At 42.8% G+C, this 16,514-nt stretch overlaps 1 protein-coding gene across 5 annotated transcripts in view; it reads right to left on the minus strand.

Annotated features, from left to right (window-relative positions):
• Positions 1-11,982, minus strand: part of LOC146524412 (glutamate receptor 3) — a 97,031-nt gene extending 85,049 nt beyond the window's left edge. For 4 of the 5 annotated variants that reach the window (XR_014875900.1, XM_085171593.1, XM_085171592.1 and 1 more), the window contains exons 1-2: positions 11,704-11,981; positions 11,095-11,253 (exon numbers count right to left, since the gene is read on the minus strand). Coding sequence is in view for 3 of the 5 variants with exons in the window: in XM_085171593.1 (XP_085027719.1) it covers positions 11,095-11,253; positions 11,704-11,782 (238 nt within the window). In the remaining 2 variants the exon portion in view is untranslated. Of the gene's footprint in view, positions 1-11,094; positions 11,254-11,703 lie in introns of all 5 variants that reach the window. The other variant, XR_014875899.1, reaches the window with a different exon arrangement.
• Positions 11,983-16,514: the final 4,532 nt, after the last annotated feature.

Below are 16,514 nucleotides of genomic sequence, written 5' to 3' on the forward strand. Positions count from 1 at the left end.
TCAAGTCAGGCTTTTTTCTCAGATCACTTTTCAGTCATACCTCCAAAAAGCTGATTGCACCTTTTTACTGAGATGCTAAGAACCCATTTACTTTTTTGCAATAGCAGCTTTGCAAACAAAGGACAGCCTTGATAGCTGTTTTTGCATGTTGCTCATATCCAGTGTTGGAGAGTAACGGAATACACGTTACATATTTAAAATACAAAATATGAGTAACTGTATTCCGTTACAGTTACCGTTTAAAAAGGTGGTATTTAGAATACAGTTACTTTGTTGAAATAAATGGATTACACGGCGGTACTTTCCTGTTTCATATTGTGGCGGGTCAGGACTATTTGGGTTTTGTTTGACAGCTACGTTCTGTTGTTCCAGGTGGCAGCGTTACGGTTGCCATGGTTACAGGGTGACGCTCTTTCTCTGCGTGTTTCCTGGGTGAGAGAGTGCCTTTTTGTTGTTCTTGTGCTAAGCTAATAAGCAGAATGCTACCGGTATAGCTCTAAAGAATGTAGCCTCATGGGCAGTGTAATCCGTGCTGCAGGGAGAATGGACTGCCATACCCGTTATGTGTCTGTGAGCGCGAGGAGGGAGAAAAAGGCGAGCGGAAAAATACGAGGAAAAACGGGAGCTGGAAGCATGTAAATATAATAATAACCACTGCAGCCAAGAAGAGTGCCTGACGAGCCCAGTTGTAAGTAAGATATTAAGACTCGACTGTACACCGTGTTCGTGTTTTCCTCCGAAACAATAAATTCCGTTGGAGCAGCCTTTCAACGCCTCTCTTTGTCTCTCGCAAGCAAAGTTGCCCAGACAACAAAGTAAAGCTATTTTTCGGCTACGAGCCCGACAGGGAACCCTTATTGGTCAGAGGTCCCTTTACTACGGTTCAGAGCCGCGGACCTTCAGTAACAGTCATAAATCACAGCAATAGTACATTCACGTAGTTGTAAAAAGCCTGATAATATATTAAGTAATCCAAAGTATTCAGAATACGTTACTCTCATTGAGTAACGTAACAGAATACGTTACAGAATACATTTTGGGGCATGTATTCTGTAATCTGTAATGGAATACATTTTAAAAGTAACCTTCCCAACACTGCTCATATCTGCTTTCTCTTTCGGGAGTTTTGTTGGCACTTGACTGACTGGCCCAGTGGACCAACTTTTAGTAATGCAGCTGAGCTCCAAGATATCAGCATTCACAAAATTACTCTAGGTATAACTAATGTCACAGGTGTCTTGAAACTACAACTAAAAACTCTTTATCATTCTTTTAAATACACAATGATTGATACCACAATTTTCTGACCTAAATTTCATAATAACATTTTATTAAATTCAGAATTTGAGTCCCCATTGCAGGATTTGGTTAACCCCTCGTGCAACAAGAGGCTTCATTAATCCTAAATATTTCATTCAGTTACATGGTGTCCTAGGGCTAAAAAGCTTTACCCAGAGACAAACCGCAGAAATTGGGAGTGAAATGTTCACTGACTTTTCACAAACTTTGGCCACATGAGAGCAATTTCCAAACTTAAGCTTCTTTACGCATAAAAGACCCAAAGTCTATCCCCTTACAGCTTAGTGATGGTGCATGTACAGTAGCAGCACTAGCAGCACTACAATGGGCAGAAGGAAAATAGAATGAACAAAGTCCTTAGAAGAATGCAAAAGCACATAAAGCGAGCCTGATGAGAAATGCGCGCCCTTGACACACTGGAGAAATACATGTTATTCAGTCTTACTCTCCATTTCCAGCAGAAATAAAAAGGTGCTATTCGGCATCCACCCTTTAAATGTATTGTACATTCCTTTACACAAAGTTAATTTCAAAAGTCCTACTTTTGGCTCCTCTTCAAATCGCCACCATGGCAGTTCTGCTAGAAAGCGGGTGCGGCTCACCCGCAGAGATGTATAAAATCTCACATATCAGCTGACAGCATATTCCAAACACTCAACTCCAGCGTACAAGTGGGAGCTTCTGTGTCAGCGACTGAGAATCCAGTTCACACCACTTGCATGTGCACAACCCAGCGTGCGCTAACACCGTTGCTGGTCACTTCATCTTTCCATCTACTGTGCCTCTCTCGTCCACTGTTCCCTTCTTTCACAAACATGGGCTAATCCACTGAACTCGTTCATGTCCTTTTTCATCACATTCTAACACTGTCAGGGCTGCAAAGGGCACCGGCTTCTGTGAGAAGCTTTCCATTCAGGCCTCTGGAATAGATTCACTCCAAACGGCCTTTTCATTCTGCAGCTGCGATGGATTAGCTCTGTCATGGGTCCAGATGAAGTTTGCTTCCCTGATCTGCAGGCCACACTGTGCCACATAAAGCCACACTACCGAGATTTTCTTTAATGGAGGGAGGGGGTGGGGTTGAAAAATAACAATTAAGGAATGGCACTGACGGCTACCGAATAGTTGTAGAATGATAGAACACTTCAATATTTCACGGCACAGTTATGCATGGACACACTAACATGGACAGCGGCCTGGGAGCTACCGCCCACAGGTTTTACGTATCCATGTGTGAAATGGCAAGAGCCACACAACAGCCCTCTCCGAATTAACTGTTGGAGAGAGAAAGAGAGGAGGGTCATGGTTGAAAGAGCACATCATGTTCACTTAATTCTCACTCATGGGGATAGTGAGCTCTAAGGATGGGAGAATACCAGTAGGAAATATGTAAAGCACAACCACACCGCCGTGCTGCTTTTAAACACTTTTGCCTGATGCGCGTCTTCCCAAAACAAGATGGAGAAAATGATGGACAGCCACCTTCATCAGCACCAATCTCTGCTTTATAGTTACCCAGGACAGATTCAAAGAATCGTACCCACGCTTGTTTTGTTATTCATTCTTCTCCTCGCAGCGCTTGTGTAGATTTAAACACTCTGAAATAAATTGGTGCTTTTTTTTGTAATGGTGGCAGCATTCGCTCCAACTAAAGCGATCGCAGCCATGCAGATTTTGCTCCTCATCTCCTGCCAGAAGATCTTCTTGTTTGATTGTCATTAGCACTTCCATCACACCAGCTGACCCTCCCTCCCTCTCTCTCTGACACCGCTAGGGGTTTTGTTCTGCAACTGTTGCCGTAATTGGCTGTAAATCTGCAAAGGTGTTGGTCTGCATTATGTTGTTGACTGTGTAAGATGTGTTTAATATTAACCACATTCACGGCACAGCGAGTGTTACTCGCATTTTCTCTCTTTTTTTCTACCACTGCAAGGAATATGCTAATAATTTTATTTCCTCCTCCTCCTCCTCCTCCTCTCCTTCAGCTTGTATGAGTGCTCATCCACTAGTTTCACAAGGTTATGATGCTTCAGTGGCCCAGCGACTGTGAACTGTCACAAGCAATCAGTTATGATGGAGCCCTTGTTTCTGCACAGACATGCCGCTTTGGCAGGGCTCTGCTAGCGACTGCCTCTTTTGAAACAGGCCAGAAACGTGCGGATCAATCTGCTCAGTCGGCAGACGGAGAGCTGGAAGCCCCATCGCACTGTGATCCAATATTTACTCATTGGGAGAGTACATCGTGACACTCCCTGTTGGTGTTTTGAATTCAACACAACAGTGACGTCCTCCTCAGTTTAGATTGTCTTTAGCACACACACACACACACACACACACAAATAAAATTGAGTGCAACACACTTGCAGAGGAACGTCAAAACAATAAACAGCTGATGGTTTAATCCAAGTGGTTTGGTATGTTTAGACAGCACCAATGGTGTTAATGAACGAGGTTCTTGAGGTTCTTGAAAGATCATAAAAGCATTTTAGTCAAACGCTGTCTGACCTTGGTTAGGATAATGCAGTCCACAGCTCCTTCTGAAGAAGACCAGAGATTTCTCTTTCTTTCCCTTAAGACTCGGTGAAGCCAAACCAATGCAGAAACTTCCAATGAAGTACGATGCGGATGTGCTATTCCAGCTCAAGCAGGGGGATTACTGATCCAGTGATTACGGGTATTGTCAGGGAGTCTAGTGAATAGCCAATAGCTAGCTGAGTGTGACTGCAATAGCTGCAAGAACATAACTGTAATGGGCTTTGTGGAAGAGATTAAATATATATTAAGACATGGAGATAGAAATGAGAAAGACAGAGAGGGAGAATAAAAGTTTAAAAAAAAAGAAAAATGCTGACTACAATGTTACAGATCTTTACAAGTGACAAGGTTTGAAAATGCGCCTCCTTTTCTTTTCTTTAATCTACTCCTCCCTTGGCTTTTCACATCTGCTCCATGCAGGTAAATGACATTTTGAAATTAAATATAATCTCTGCCACAAACAACATTGCCCACTCTCCTCGAGAAGTTTTGCTCACTGAGCTAACAAAATGGAAAACAGCCGTCACACGGAGCTAGACTGCTGGCACACACATCCCCGATGCACCTGAGATAAAAAAAAAAAAAAAGAAAAGAAAGAGAAAAAACGACAGCAACAACAAAAAAAACTGTAGCTTTCTCCCTGTTGGTTTTGACTTAAAATGCACAGCATTTAGACGCCATTCCTCGTCGGAAACAGTGTTTCCTTCACAGCAGCGAATTTGTTTAATGGACCACTAAGATTTTGCGTGTCTCCTCCTGTGTGGTTCCCACAGTGTTTATTGTCATCTTTTATGTGGTCAGCCAGCTCCTCTTGTTCATCAGAGGGCAGCGTTGATATCATCTTCAATAAAGGAACGCAGACTTGGCCTGTCGTTGTCGACTTATAGTTCAGAAACTACACCATTATTTGAGTTGTGGTGAACTGATGTGTGAAGCAGAGATGGGCCTGTCTTGCTGTTTTTTTTTTCAAAGCGCACAATCACTGACTCACTCACAATATAAAGCATCAGTTATTACATTAAAACAATGAAAATTCTAATCATTCTGTTTGGCTATCTTAGCAAATGCCTTCTGTTGACAATGATATCTTCAGTGTGCCATGACATTTCATCTATAACCATTTCCCCCTTATCACTTACAATTTATGATATTTGCCCAAGAAAACTGAGCAGATACATAAAGGAAATCAATAGACAATTTAAAGACACCAACACTTGCCAGATGGTCTGAGTACTTTGAAAAAAAAAACCCATAAAGACTGATGACTGTCAGAAGCTGGAGAAATCTTTAAAAGCAGCAACACAAATGTTTGACGCAATCATGGGATTTGCTGATTTCAAAATCAAAAAACTCTTTCCTTACACTGACTTATAGTTTTTGTACTTTACAGCTGCCGAAAGTGGCCAAATGCCTGGCGTTTGTGAAAGATAAATGGAGATTTGAAGCCACCGGGGTGGCAAGGGAGGAAATCTGTTGTTTTAACAAACAACATCTGCCAGCTACATTGATTCCAAGACAAATAACACCCCGACAGCAGCACTTCTCCTCAGGTTGGGTTTAAGAAGATCTTTTGAAATTCTGATTAAAAATTCATTGTGTTGAAACTGCCTTGGAGTGTGTTCTGTGTTTTTGTATTTTGAATCTCATTACTGTTTCAGCTATGCGCCCGACTTAATAAAATACAGCGAAGGGCATCTAATGACCAGCAAATTAGGTCAAAATAATGTTCCCTTCGGAGATTTGGCCTTTGGAATTTTTCCAGCCCTTTTTTTTGTGTTGGCTTTACCAGGAAGCCTCATATGACTGTGGCAAACAGTAGCAGTGGCTGAAATCATGCCAGGAGTATTTCAAGAAAACGGCAAGAAATTCAGGATAACTCATTAGAATTGTATCAGCAGTAACATTAAGCATGAGATGCAGTGCGCTGCTAAACTAGCAGTTATTACTGTAGCACTTGTGTTAACAATTACTTATGATTCCAAAGTAGCTCCTAAAAGACAATAATGATAATAACACATTAAAAAATGTTACAAATTGTGACCTAATTGGAAACAGTTGCCATCAACAAGGATTGGTCACCCAGCTCCCCTTGTTCATCAGAGGGCAGCATTGATATCATCTTCAATAAAGGAGAGCAGGATTGGTAAATAATTTAAGCCCCATATGGGATTCAAAGTGGCATCAAGACAACAAATTTCAGGTTTCTCTATCACTTCATCTTAGTTACCGAATGTATTTTGCTAATCGAGTTGACGAGAGCTTGTTATGTTAATGGTGATATGAGTGGTGTTTTTCTGTTTTCATCCACTCACTTGACCCCTGTTCACAATCGAAACGAGATCGCGAGATCGTAGCTAAATTATGCGAGTGCCCCAGTGCGCTGCTGACTCAAGATGCAGCACAGAACTGAACTGAACACTGCAGCCATCAGTGTTCCAGTTGTCCAGTTGTTTGAGTCAGTCTCACACAAACAGCTGACATAACTATCAGATCAGAGCATCCCTAACTCGAAAACTTGTCGTCTTTTAACTCTGTTTTTTTTTTTGTTTAAATTTACATTTTAAGTGTGTTATTTGAAAACAGGGCTGTCAGTCACCCTCTTCTGCTGACATCCTGCTCCCCTCCCAGAGGCTTTGCAGCTCTCCAAGCATGTAACCTCATCCGTGGCCATTTCTGTAGCACTCATTTGACTTAGGCCCATATCAAGCCATCCAAACAGGCCTCTGAGACAGCCCCGGCCTGCTGGCCTCAAATTCACATCACGTGGCTTATGTTAGCCTCAGAGGATTTTGCACAGTCACTGTGCTTATGAAATACATGTTTTAGCTAAATTTGGGGGATTATTTTTATTTTTGCAAAAGGTCGTAGTCTGCATATATAATAAAACTATGTATTTTCTCAAATTCTCTTATTTTTGCACCAAAATCATGGCGCAAGCCCACCATATTTTTACCCTGACCTTTATTTTTGATGAATGATGAAGTGTGTCAAGAGGCATTCGGCACAAAACACTGAAATTTAGCCAGAAAGAAATATTAAGGTCCAGACCAGACTTGTAGTGTTTAAGGGTGTTTGCACGTCTCTCTACATATATGCACACACAAACGTGTATAAGCACATGGCTCGTACATCCACAAACAAACCCCCATCTGTGCTTTCAACACAGCTGGACTATGATGGCATGTCCTGGTACAACCTCCCCTCTCCATAGCCTAAAGAGCTCTCCCTCTCTCTGCCTTGGTTATACACTCACACACACACAAACACACTTAGCAACCTTAAAAAACATCCTTACTTATACTCTTTTTTCCTCTTGGTTTTTCTCACTGCAGTCTTTTGTCTCTATCCCTCCTCCCACCCTCAGCTTCCCTCTCCCTCTTTCAGCTGCCATGTTTCCCTCGTCACACCTTTCAAACTGAGTTACAGCCTGCGAGAACAAGAACCGTGGCACCTCTACAATCACCTGAGGAGCTTCTCTCGGCCATACCCTGTCTCTCTCAGACCAAGCACTGCAAAAAAACACGTCTCCCTGTCGCTTTGTTTACCGTCCATTCACACCACCAACACCACCTCCACAACAAACCCCCAAAAGCTAAAGTATGTGCAAAGATTTAGTAAGGGCTCTTTCAGTGTGTGCTCCGCAACATATGTTATTTGCCACATGTGCTCGGTCACAGAGCAGGCCGCTGGTGTAAAGAGACCGTTGGTGTTTCTCAGCAACATGTGCAGATGTAGTGGGCGTAAAGCTCAGTAAAGATGATTTTTCGAAGGAAGTGTCTAGACAAATATTAGGCATTGCTTTCTGGAGTACTCATGATGGTGCTCATCAGTGATGCTGATATTCCCACCTCGGTGTAAATACAAGCACCTGCTGGAGTTTTTCCTCGCAGCCATTAAATTAAATGTGCCTTAATAGGCTTCGCGCACGTTCCGATGCTTACAGTATTCCCACGTACGATCGCCAGAAATCGTCTTGCATTACATCCAATCGAACACCGAGTCAGAGTGCAACACATACACAATGTGCAACATGCAGAGCTGTGTTGAAGATATTTGTTAGATATTTATAGCAAACGTGCTTTTCCTGAAATCTCAAACTATCCCTTTCCTCTCGCCTTCTTTCTCTTTACAGTGACACCGTGCACCTTGCAGGTACTCTCTTGTCCTTCTTCCTATTCTTGTAACTAGAAAAAAAGACAAATGCAGTCAAAATGTCCAGTTTTACCAGTGTTCTTTTCCACACTCTTTTCAGTGGATTTCAGAGTGAAACGGTTTTATCTGTGGCTGACAATGGCGGGAGAAGGTGGGTGAATGGTGGGGCCAGAAAAGCATCTGCTACAAGGTTTAAGGAGCTGCAGGATTCAATAAAAGAAGGGTAGGACCATGTAAAAAAGGCTGGCAGAGGGGACACACGCCATTAGCTTAATGACAGAATGAGGAATGAGAAATAGCGAGATGAGATTCAAAAGCCAACCAGTGCAAAATTTGCCTTTAACAGGAATCAAGGCGAGTAATCTAATAAGTAGCGTGGCAAGGAGAGGCAGAGAGGGCTTGATGTTTTTTTCCCCCTCCGCCTCAGGTAAAGGAAGAAGAAGAAGGGTAAACAGCAGCGAAAAGGATAGTGGTGCCATTAAGTTGGCTAGCCGTGACCATCAGGAGCATTAATGCTGTCTGCTGTGCTTTCTTCAAACTGGTACCCTTTGCTTTGAACTACTCTTGCCTTCTTTGTGGGTATTCCTGACTCCTAGCTTCCATGGCTATTATGGATCCCTCCACTGGTAATTACACATTTCGCAATTTCTGATGTCACTTCAAAGCAACAACAGTCTTGCCACAAAAGCACACACCGAGTCGCTGAAGTACAAAGCAAAGCCTCGAGGATTGCTGAAGCCACGCATTGTTTTTCTTTTCTTTTCTGATGGCCACTAATTCAATTAACAGCACATGTTAACGGCTTCAAACCAGGTTGAAAGAAATGGTTCCGAAACAAGACCAGGCCTTCGTGGATTTCTGTGCTTGGTTTCTGAAAGGCTCAGCAGCTAAACTGAAGTTTAATTTGAATTTGTGCACGCCTTCTAGTTGCTCTCCCAGTATTGCATTATGTGTTAAAGGATGCGCGGCAAATGAGGGGGCGTGATCTTTATGATGAGTCAGAGTGGAGAGCTTTGGCACTGGCTGTCCCAGACCAAAGAGGGAACGCTCACTAAAGCAATATCAAATGTGAAACTGCAGAGAAAAACAAAAAGAAGCCAGATCTCATCTTAATCAAAGCACTGGAGCTTATTTCAAAACACTCCCTGAACCCTACTTTTGTAAAACCGCGTCTGTTCATAGAGTAGATGTGTGCTGCTGCTGACAAAGGTCTGAGTCATTCACATGGGGCTATTGATGACAAAGGAGAATCTGAATGTCCACTAAATAATTGTGACAGCTTGCAGAACAAACAGCAGTGCTGTCAAAAGTAAAACCCAGAGCACAAGAGCTCCACAATCACTAGAGGCAAAATCTCTTAGGCCTAGAAGTCAGCAGATAAGTGATATTTAATAACCGTCATCTCTATTTTGTTCAGTACATCGGTAGAGACAATCGGAGGTGCTTGTGGACTGTTGTGAGCTCAGCATGAGCTGTCTGCGGTTTGCGAGCTCAGCTTGACAAGAGACTCGGGGCACTCGCTCGACAAAGGCATCAGATCGTGCATTGATTTTGCAATTAAGAAGACTTTTTGTGTGTTAAGCACGCAACTTATTTATTTTTTTTAATATGATGTAGCAGGTAAGCACTCTGCCAGAGAACGAGTTATCATACATGCATTTTAAAGCACCACACTGTGACACTGATGATTGCCCATCTTTTTCTTTGCATCGTGAAAGGTTTCGAGTTTTCTCATCTGAAGTTTAAGGCAGTGTTGAGACAGTGCTCTTGATGGAGACGCAGAGACACGGCAGCAGGAAATGGGGTCACGTCTCCCACAGGATCCCCTTCCTTTTGCTAAAACTCTGTCTGCCCCCAAATTTAATTAGATTCTGATATCAAGCCTTCCTCTCCTATGCTTCCCTTCCTCTTCAACACGCGTGAAATTGCATGGCACTATCTTTTATTTATTCACTCTCATTTGCTTATTGTTTCTTATGGATGCCTTTGTTAAGGCACTTGCAGCTCTGCTGCCTGTGATAGGATGCTCTGCTTCATCTCCCTCACTGCTCAGACCCACCTCCTCTGCAGGTCTGAGCCCAACTCATTTGCTGGCGTTGGTTGGGGAGCTATGGATTTTTTTCCCCTTTCACCCAATGACAGCACGGTGAGGTGCTATGAGGGCTGAGTGCTAATGAGCTGACTCTGCAATGCTGGGGGAGATGCACTGTAACACAGGGGGGAGTCAGAGGACGGAGCAGGCGGAGGCGCTCTGGCACAGGGAGAGTCAGAGGGGCCATTATGAGCGTGCCACAGAGGGGTTACAGGGACACAACCTCACCATCCAGACAGAGCTGTGTGCCCACAAAGTCAGCCATTCAGCCTAAACTGAACTCCTCCTCTGAAATGACATAACAAAATGGCTCTCCGGAGCCTGTTTCTTCCAGTTTTGTTCGTGTTGAATCTGTGTTTCTGCTTATTTCAAGAAACTGCAGCCAAAAGGATTACAAAAACAGGTTATTTACTACATCAGCAACTAAGCAAAGTTACACCAGTTGCACAAGGGAAGTCTGATAACCAAATAATAAGACAAAACATCATTTGTGTGATAAAATTAAAGGCATTCACACTACTTGCTATAACAAAATCTATAAACTCCATGAAATTGGACTACAGATGTGAACTCCTGCAGGGCTGAGCCCCTGGTTTGTGCAACTGGCAGCATGTTTACTGCATGTTGCCAAGGGAACTTCTTTTACAATGTGGGATTCATACCAGCTCACGTAAAACTCATGCAGGAGTGCCATATATGTACTAACACTGCGTGCTCCCTAACTGTAGCCGATGTCGTTAAAAATGTTAAAGACACATTTAAATGTTGGAGAAATTTCTAGAAAATTCAGGATATATTGAAAGAAAAAAAAAGTGATTTTATTAGAACAAAGATTTGTGCGAGAAAACGTCCTAATTTTTTCCCCGCTGTGACTTTAAGAATCACAGTGAAGTGAGAAGAACTTCTTGTTTCCTCCTGCAGATGCTGTAACATCTATAAGCTCGTGAATGATCGCGGTCACTTTTCGAGCACAGAAACACATTAAAAAAAGAAAAAGAAAAAAAAAGCAGACTTACAGGCATGGGTAACTGAGAAGCTGTTGGACGACTCGAGGTTGTCGACATTGTAGTTGAGGTGGAAAGGCTTTTCCGTGGTGTTCTGGTTGGTGTTGTAGAGTTGGACAGCGAACCTGAACGCGCTGTGCTCCTGCACCGTGGAACGCATGAACAGTCCCCCTGGAAGAGATGAAAGCCGATATCAGACAAAGCACTCACACACGACCGCCAGCTCTGACCGGCATTTTAAGGAGTGAGGGAGAACTCCGTGTAGTGATTTAAAACACGCCGCTGTTATTTAAAAGAATACGAATTTTTTATGTTTATTTTTTTTTAACCCGCGCGCTTCTCTGTAACTCTTCGGACAACGCAGATGAACCGCCAGTGTCACGTATATCTTATGTTTAATAAAAACCCTAACGATGTCAGTGACACAGTCAGTGGTGGCTTTAATGTATTTTTTAAATTCAGTGGATTTCAGCCTGCAACATATGAGAAATCAAGTTGGTCTCTTATCATTGCGCAGAGCTCCGCGCGCCGTATCCTCTTTAAAACGCAATCTTGCAGTTCAAATGTCCGTTAAAAACAAAAATCACAAAAATTGCAGCCGTGTAACAACAAAACACTTACCGATATTGATCTGATTGGGAAATCCAGCGAATGAGCGGTCAAAGAGCCACAGTAGAAAGAAAACCACGCGCTGTGCCATTTTCTCCGACCTGTCTGTTCAACTCCTTAAAAGGCTCTGCCTAAGAAAATTCATATGTTCTGGATTGAAAGCCGGGCGCAAAAGAAAATCCAGCGGATAGATGATGGTCGCTCACAGTGCACCAATTCATTCATTGAGGTGCTGCCCAGCTGCAGAGCATTTTTTTTGCAACTAAAGAAAGAGAGGGGGAACCGAGTGAGCAAGAAGGAGAGAGAGAGGAGGGGTGGGGGTGGTGGGGGAAAGAAGGAGCTGATCTGGACTCCGATTGGATCCGCCAATGTTGGTCAAACTTGATCTGATGTTAAATTAAAAAAATACCTCAGCCCGTCAGATTAGCAAGCGACGGCAAGTTATAAGAGCAGCACTTGCGATATTAGCCTACTGTGGGATGAATCAATTAAAGGAGAAAAAATAAAATAATAATAAAAAGAAAAACACTGCAATCTCAGGTGGCCGATGATTCCGTACAGCCCGGCCGCTTCCAGCTGTGGTAGTTGCTGCATTTCAAGGCTCGATGAAGACGCTGGATTTGCACCATATGATTCAACCTGCGGGTTTTTTTTTTCTGTTTCCACGTTTGTGGCATATCTAAAAAGTTTGTGTGCAAGAAATTCCACTATCACTGTATCGATCCACTGTCGAGAAAACAACACTTTGAAGGCTACGTGTGATAAATACATGTAGGACACCCAGAGCGCCCTTGGTACGCAGAGCCAACAGAACTGTCCGTGGTCCTGAAAACGTCTAAAAAACAAGTCTAAAAGAAAGCAAAAACATGCTTACTCCAGTGTTTGTATTGACCTCACATGAAAATATAAACATGCAAAATACATATTCGGCCTTCTTTGACGACTTGGGGATAATCCAATATCAGACAGCCATCAACAAACTTGTGTTATTTACTTTATATTGTACTCCTCTATTGAAACATCTATCACCCCTGTGATTCTGCTCAAGAGAGAACAATTAAGGGATTACTGGCCCATTTATCACCCTCACCAAAGCGCCTTGAAAATTGAGTTTTTAATTGCATTCCAAATGACTGGGGCTTCCGCTATTGATATTGCAATGTACTGAGTTCCTTTTAACACAGGGCAGACTTTGCATTGTGTTTAACTTTCTACCATTATTTTTTTTATTTTGCATTAAAAGGCAGCATCACGATGTAACCTGATTTCTTGCAGTCATATTTCTTATTGGCATTTATAAGAGCCAGCAGTGAGATCAAGTATGGGGCAGCTGGTCAAGCATCATTAGCAAATAAACAATATGGAACTATGGATCATGCAAGTGAAGGTGTGTGTTAGTCACCCGCGTCAACCCAGCAATGATGCTGTATGTCCTCGTCATCAGAGAGTGACACTTCCTTTTACTGGGCAGCTCTCTGGGGAAAAACTGGGACGACATCACATCGATTCTCTGGTCCCTTTATTGCTTCTGTGTCCAAAGTTCAGGATGTTGGTTACTTGACCCTAAAGGCTGAAGTCATGATGATCAATGTTAAACCATGACCTGAAGACTTTTCTAGCCTGCTATTTCCACAAATTCACATCACACCATAGCCTGGTTTAAAATCTCACTGGTGGTTTGCAACATGTTGTCACTCCCAAAGCGTAGAACTGGCTGTGGTTTGAGGGGGAATGAGAGGCCACCTGCTGATTTGGTCACAAGCGATGCAAAACAGTTATTTGGAGGAATACCAAAGGAGCTGTTTAATAGATCATTTACAGTAGATGCTGATTCTCTGTGTAAACCAACCTAATCGTGCATCATTTCAAACAAAACCTACAAAGAAAACAGTGTTGGGGAGTAACGGAATACATGTACCGCCGTTACGTATTTAAAATACAAAATATGAGTAACTGTATTCCGTTACAGTTACCGTTTAAAAAGGTGGTATTTAGAATACAGTTACTTTGTTGAAATAAATGGATTACACGGCGGTACTTCCCTGTTTCATATTGTGGCGGGTCAGGACTAGGGATGGGTATCGTTTAGGTTTTATCTGATACCGGTGCCAAACCGGTACTTTTGAAACGGTGCCGGTGCTTAAACGGTGCTCAAACCGGTGCTTAAAGAATGGAGAACACAAAATTGGTCCAAAAACCTCTCATGTTCAGCTGTTTTTTTTGTAAAAAGATAACAATGTTAGCCTTTTCTGCAGCTATAGGGCATATATGGTATCACTCTTGGCTGGAAGCAGTGCTTAAACAATGGAAAAAAACAAAAACTTTGTCCAAAAACCTCTCATGTTTAACTGTTTCCCACTTTTTATTTGGTCATTTTAGCCTTTTTGGCCAGGGTGAAGGGAGTATCTGCCATCAAACAAGAAGACAGCCGCATGTAGCTATGATGATGTTTGCTAGTTCACCTTACATGCATTAATGTAATAACGTGGTTAGCCTACTCAACGTAAATTATACACGAACAACATTAAGCTACTCACGCAGAGAAGAACGGCTGCTGCTGCATCATCATCCTCATCATTTCTGCTACACTGGCAGGGCTAGGGGCCAGGACTCTACTCTTCAGCTTTTTGGGGGATGTTGCTAACTCTTCGTCCGATAACAGGCACCACACCTGCAGTAGATGCGCTCGGTGTGAGGTCTCGCAGCAAGCTATCAAATACGGCGCATTTTTCGGCTTTTAAAAAAAACGCTATGCGTCGCCAGGTGTTTCATCGGATTTCAGGTGTTACCTCCTTTCCACAGTATCACCTTAAAGCACTTGTTGCAGGCTGCTGAGTTTGCATCTTTTGCTGTGAAGTACAGCAAGACTTTTGACCGCTTCGCCTTGGGCATTTTTAACCTGTAGCTCTGCTCTAAAAGAACGTACGTACCTGGACCCGCCTACTATCCCCGGAAACGTAAAATGATTGGCTAGAATTCAAAGTGTATCACATCTCAGGAAAAAAAAGCACCGAAATAAAGCACCGAAATGTGCCCTGCTTTTCGGTCTGGTTACTACCGTTTATATCATACCCATCGTAATATCGTATATCGTACCCATCCCTAGTCAGGACTGGTTAGGTTTTGTTTGACAGCTACGTTCTGTTGTTCCAGGCGGCAGCGTTATGGTTGCCATGGTTACAGGGTGACACTCTCTCTCTGCGTGTTTCCTGGGTGAGAGAGGCCTTTTTGTTGTTGTTGTGCTAAGCTAATAGGCAGAATGCTACAGGCATAGCTCTAAAGAATGTAGCATCACAGGCAGTGTAGTCCGTGCTGCAGGGAGAATGGACTGCCATACCCGTTATGTAGGGATGGGTACCGGTATCCGGTGCCATGAGGGCCCCTAGCCCTGCCAGTGTAGCAGAAATGATGAGGATGATGATGGCAGCAGCAGCCGTTCTTCTCTGCGTGAGTAGCTTAATGTTGTTCGTGTATAATTTACGTTGAGTAGGCTAACCACGTTATTACATTAATGTATGTAAGGTGAACTAGCAAACACCATCATAGCTACATGCGGCTGTCTTCTTGTTTGATGGCAGATACTCCCTTCACCCTGGCCAAAAAGGCTAAAATGACCAAATAAAAAGTGGGAAACAGTTAAACATGAGAGGTTTTTGGATAAAGTTTTTGTTTTTTCCATTGTTAAAGCACTGCTTCCAGCCAAGAGTGATACCATATATGCCCTATAGCTGCAGAAAAGGCTAACATTGTTATCTTTTTACTAAAAAAACAGCTGAACATGAGAGGTTTTTGGACCAATTTTGTGTTCTCCATTCTTTAAGCACCGGTTCGAGCACCGTTTAAGCACCGGCACCGTTTCAAAAGTACCGGTTTGGCACCGGTATCAGATAAAACCTAAACGATACCCATCCCTACCGTTATGTGTCTGTGAGCGAGGGAGGGAGAAAAAGGAAAAGTACGAGCTGTCATCGAGCAAACACGGGAGCTGGAAGCATGTAAATATAATAATAACCACTGCAGCCAAGAAGAGTGCCTGACGACTGACGAGCCCAGTTGTAAGTAAGCTATTAAGACTCGACTGTACACCGTGTTCGTGTTTTCCTCCAAAAACAATAAGTTCCGTTGGAGCAGCCTTTCAACGCCTCTCTCTGTCTCTCGCTAGCAAAGTTGACCCAGACAACAAAGTAAAGCTAGTTTTCGGCTACGAGCCCGACACAGAACCCGACCTATTAGTCAGAGGTCCCTTTACTACGGTTTGGAGCCGCGGACCTTCAGTAACAGTAATAAATCACAGCAATAGTACATTCACGTAGTTGTGAACAGCATGATAATATATTAAGTAATCCAAAGTATTCAGAATACGTTACTCTCATTGAGTAACGTAACGGAATACGTTACAGAATACATTTTGGGGCATGTATTCTGTATTCTGTAATGGAATACATTTTAAAAGTAACCTTCCCAACACTGAAAGAAAAAGCATCATTCGCTACAAGGGGAGCCCAAGTAATTGAGATAAGACCTCAGTATAATTGATATTAAATGATGATGACTGTGCTGCATTATTTGCAATTAGGACATTTTGGCCATGGCGCATTATCCTCTGCAGGAATTACAGAGTGTAGAAATGTGAAGATACAATCTACGTGAAAACAAATAATTATATGATCCGGCCTTTTTGGGGGATTTGAGAGGAGTGTTACTCGAGCAGGCGTAATGAAGAGACTAAAAAGCAGATGAAAAGATGTTTCTTTTTATCTCACGATGATGACGATGATTCACAGGCAATAGCTCAGAGCAAGGCAAGCCTTACCAGCAAGAGT

Source organism: Neolamprologus multifasciatus, chromosome 2 (assembly GCF_963576455.1).
Source record: "Neolamprologus multifasciatus chromosome 2, fNeoMul1.2, whole genome shotgun sequence".
NCBI lineage: Eukaryota > Metazoa > Chordata > Actinopteri > Cichliformes > Cichlidae > Neolamprologus > Neolamprologus multifasciatus.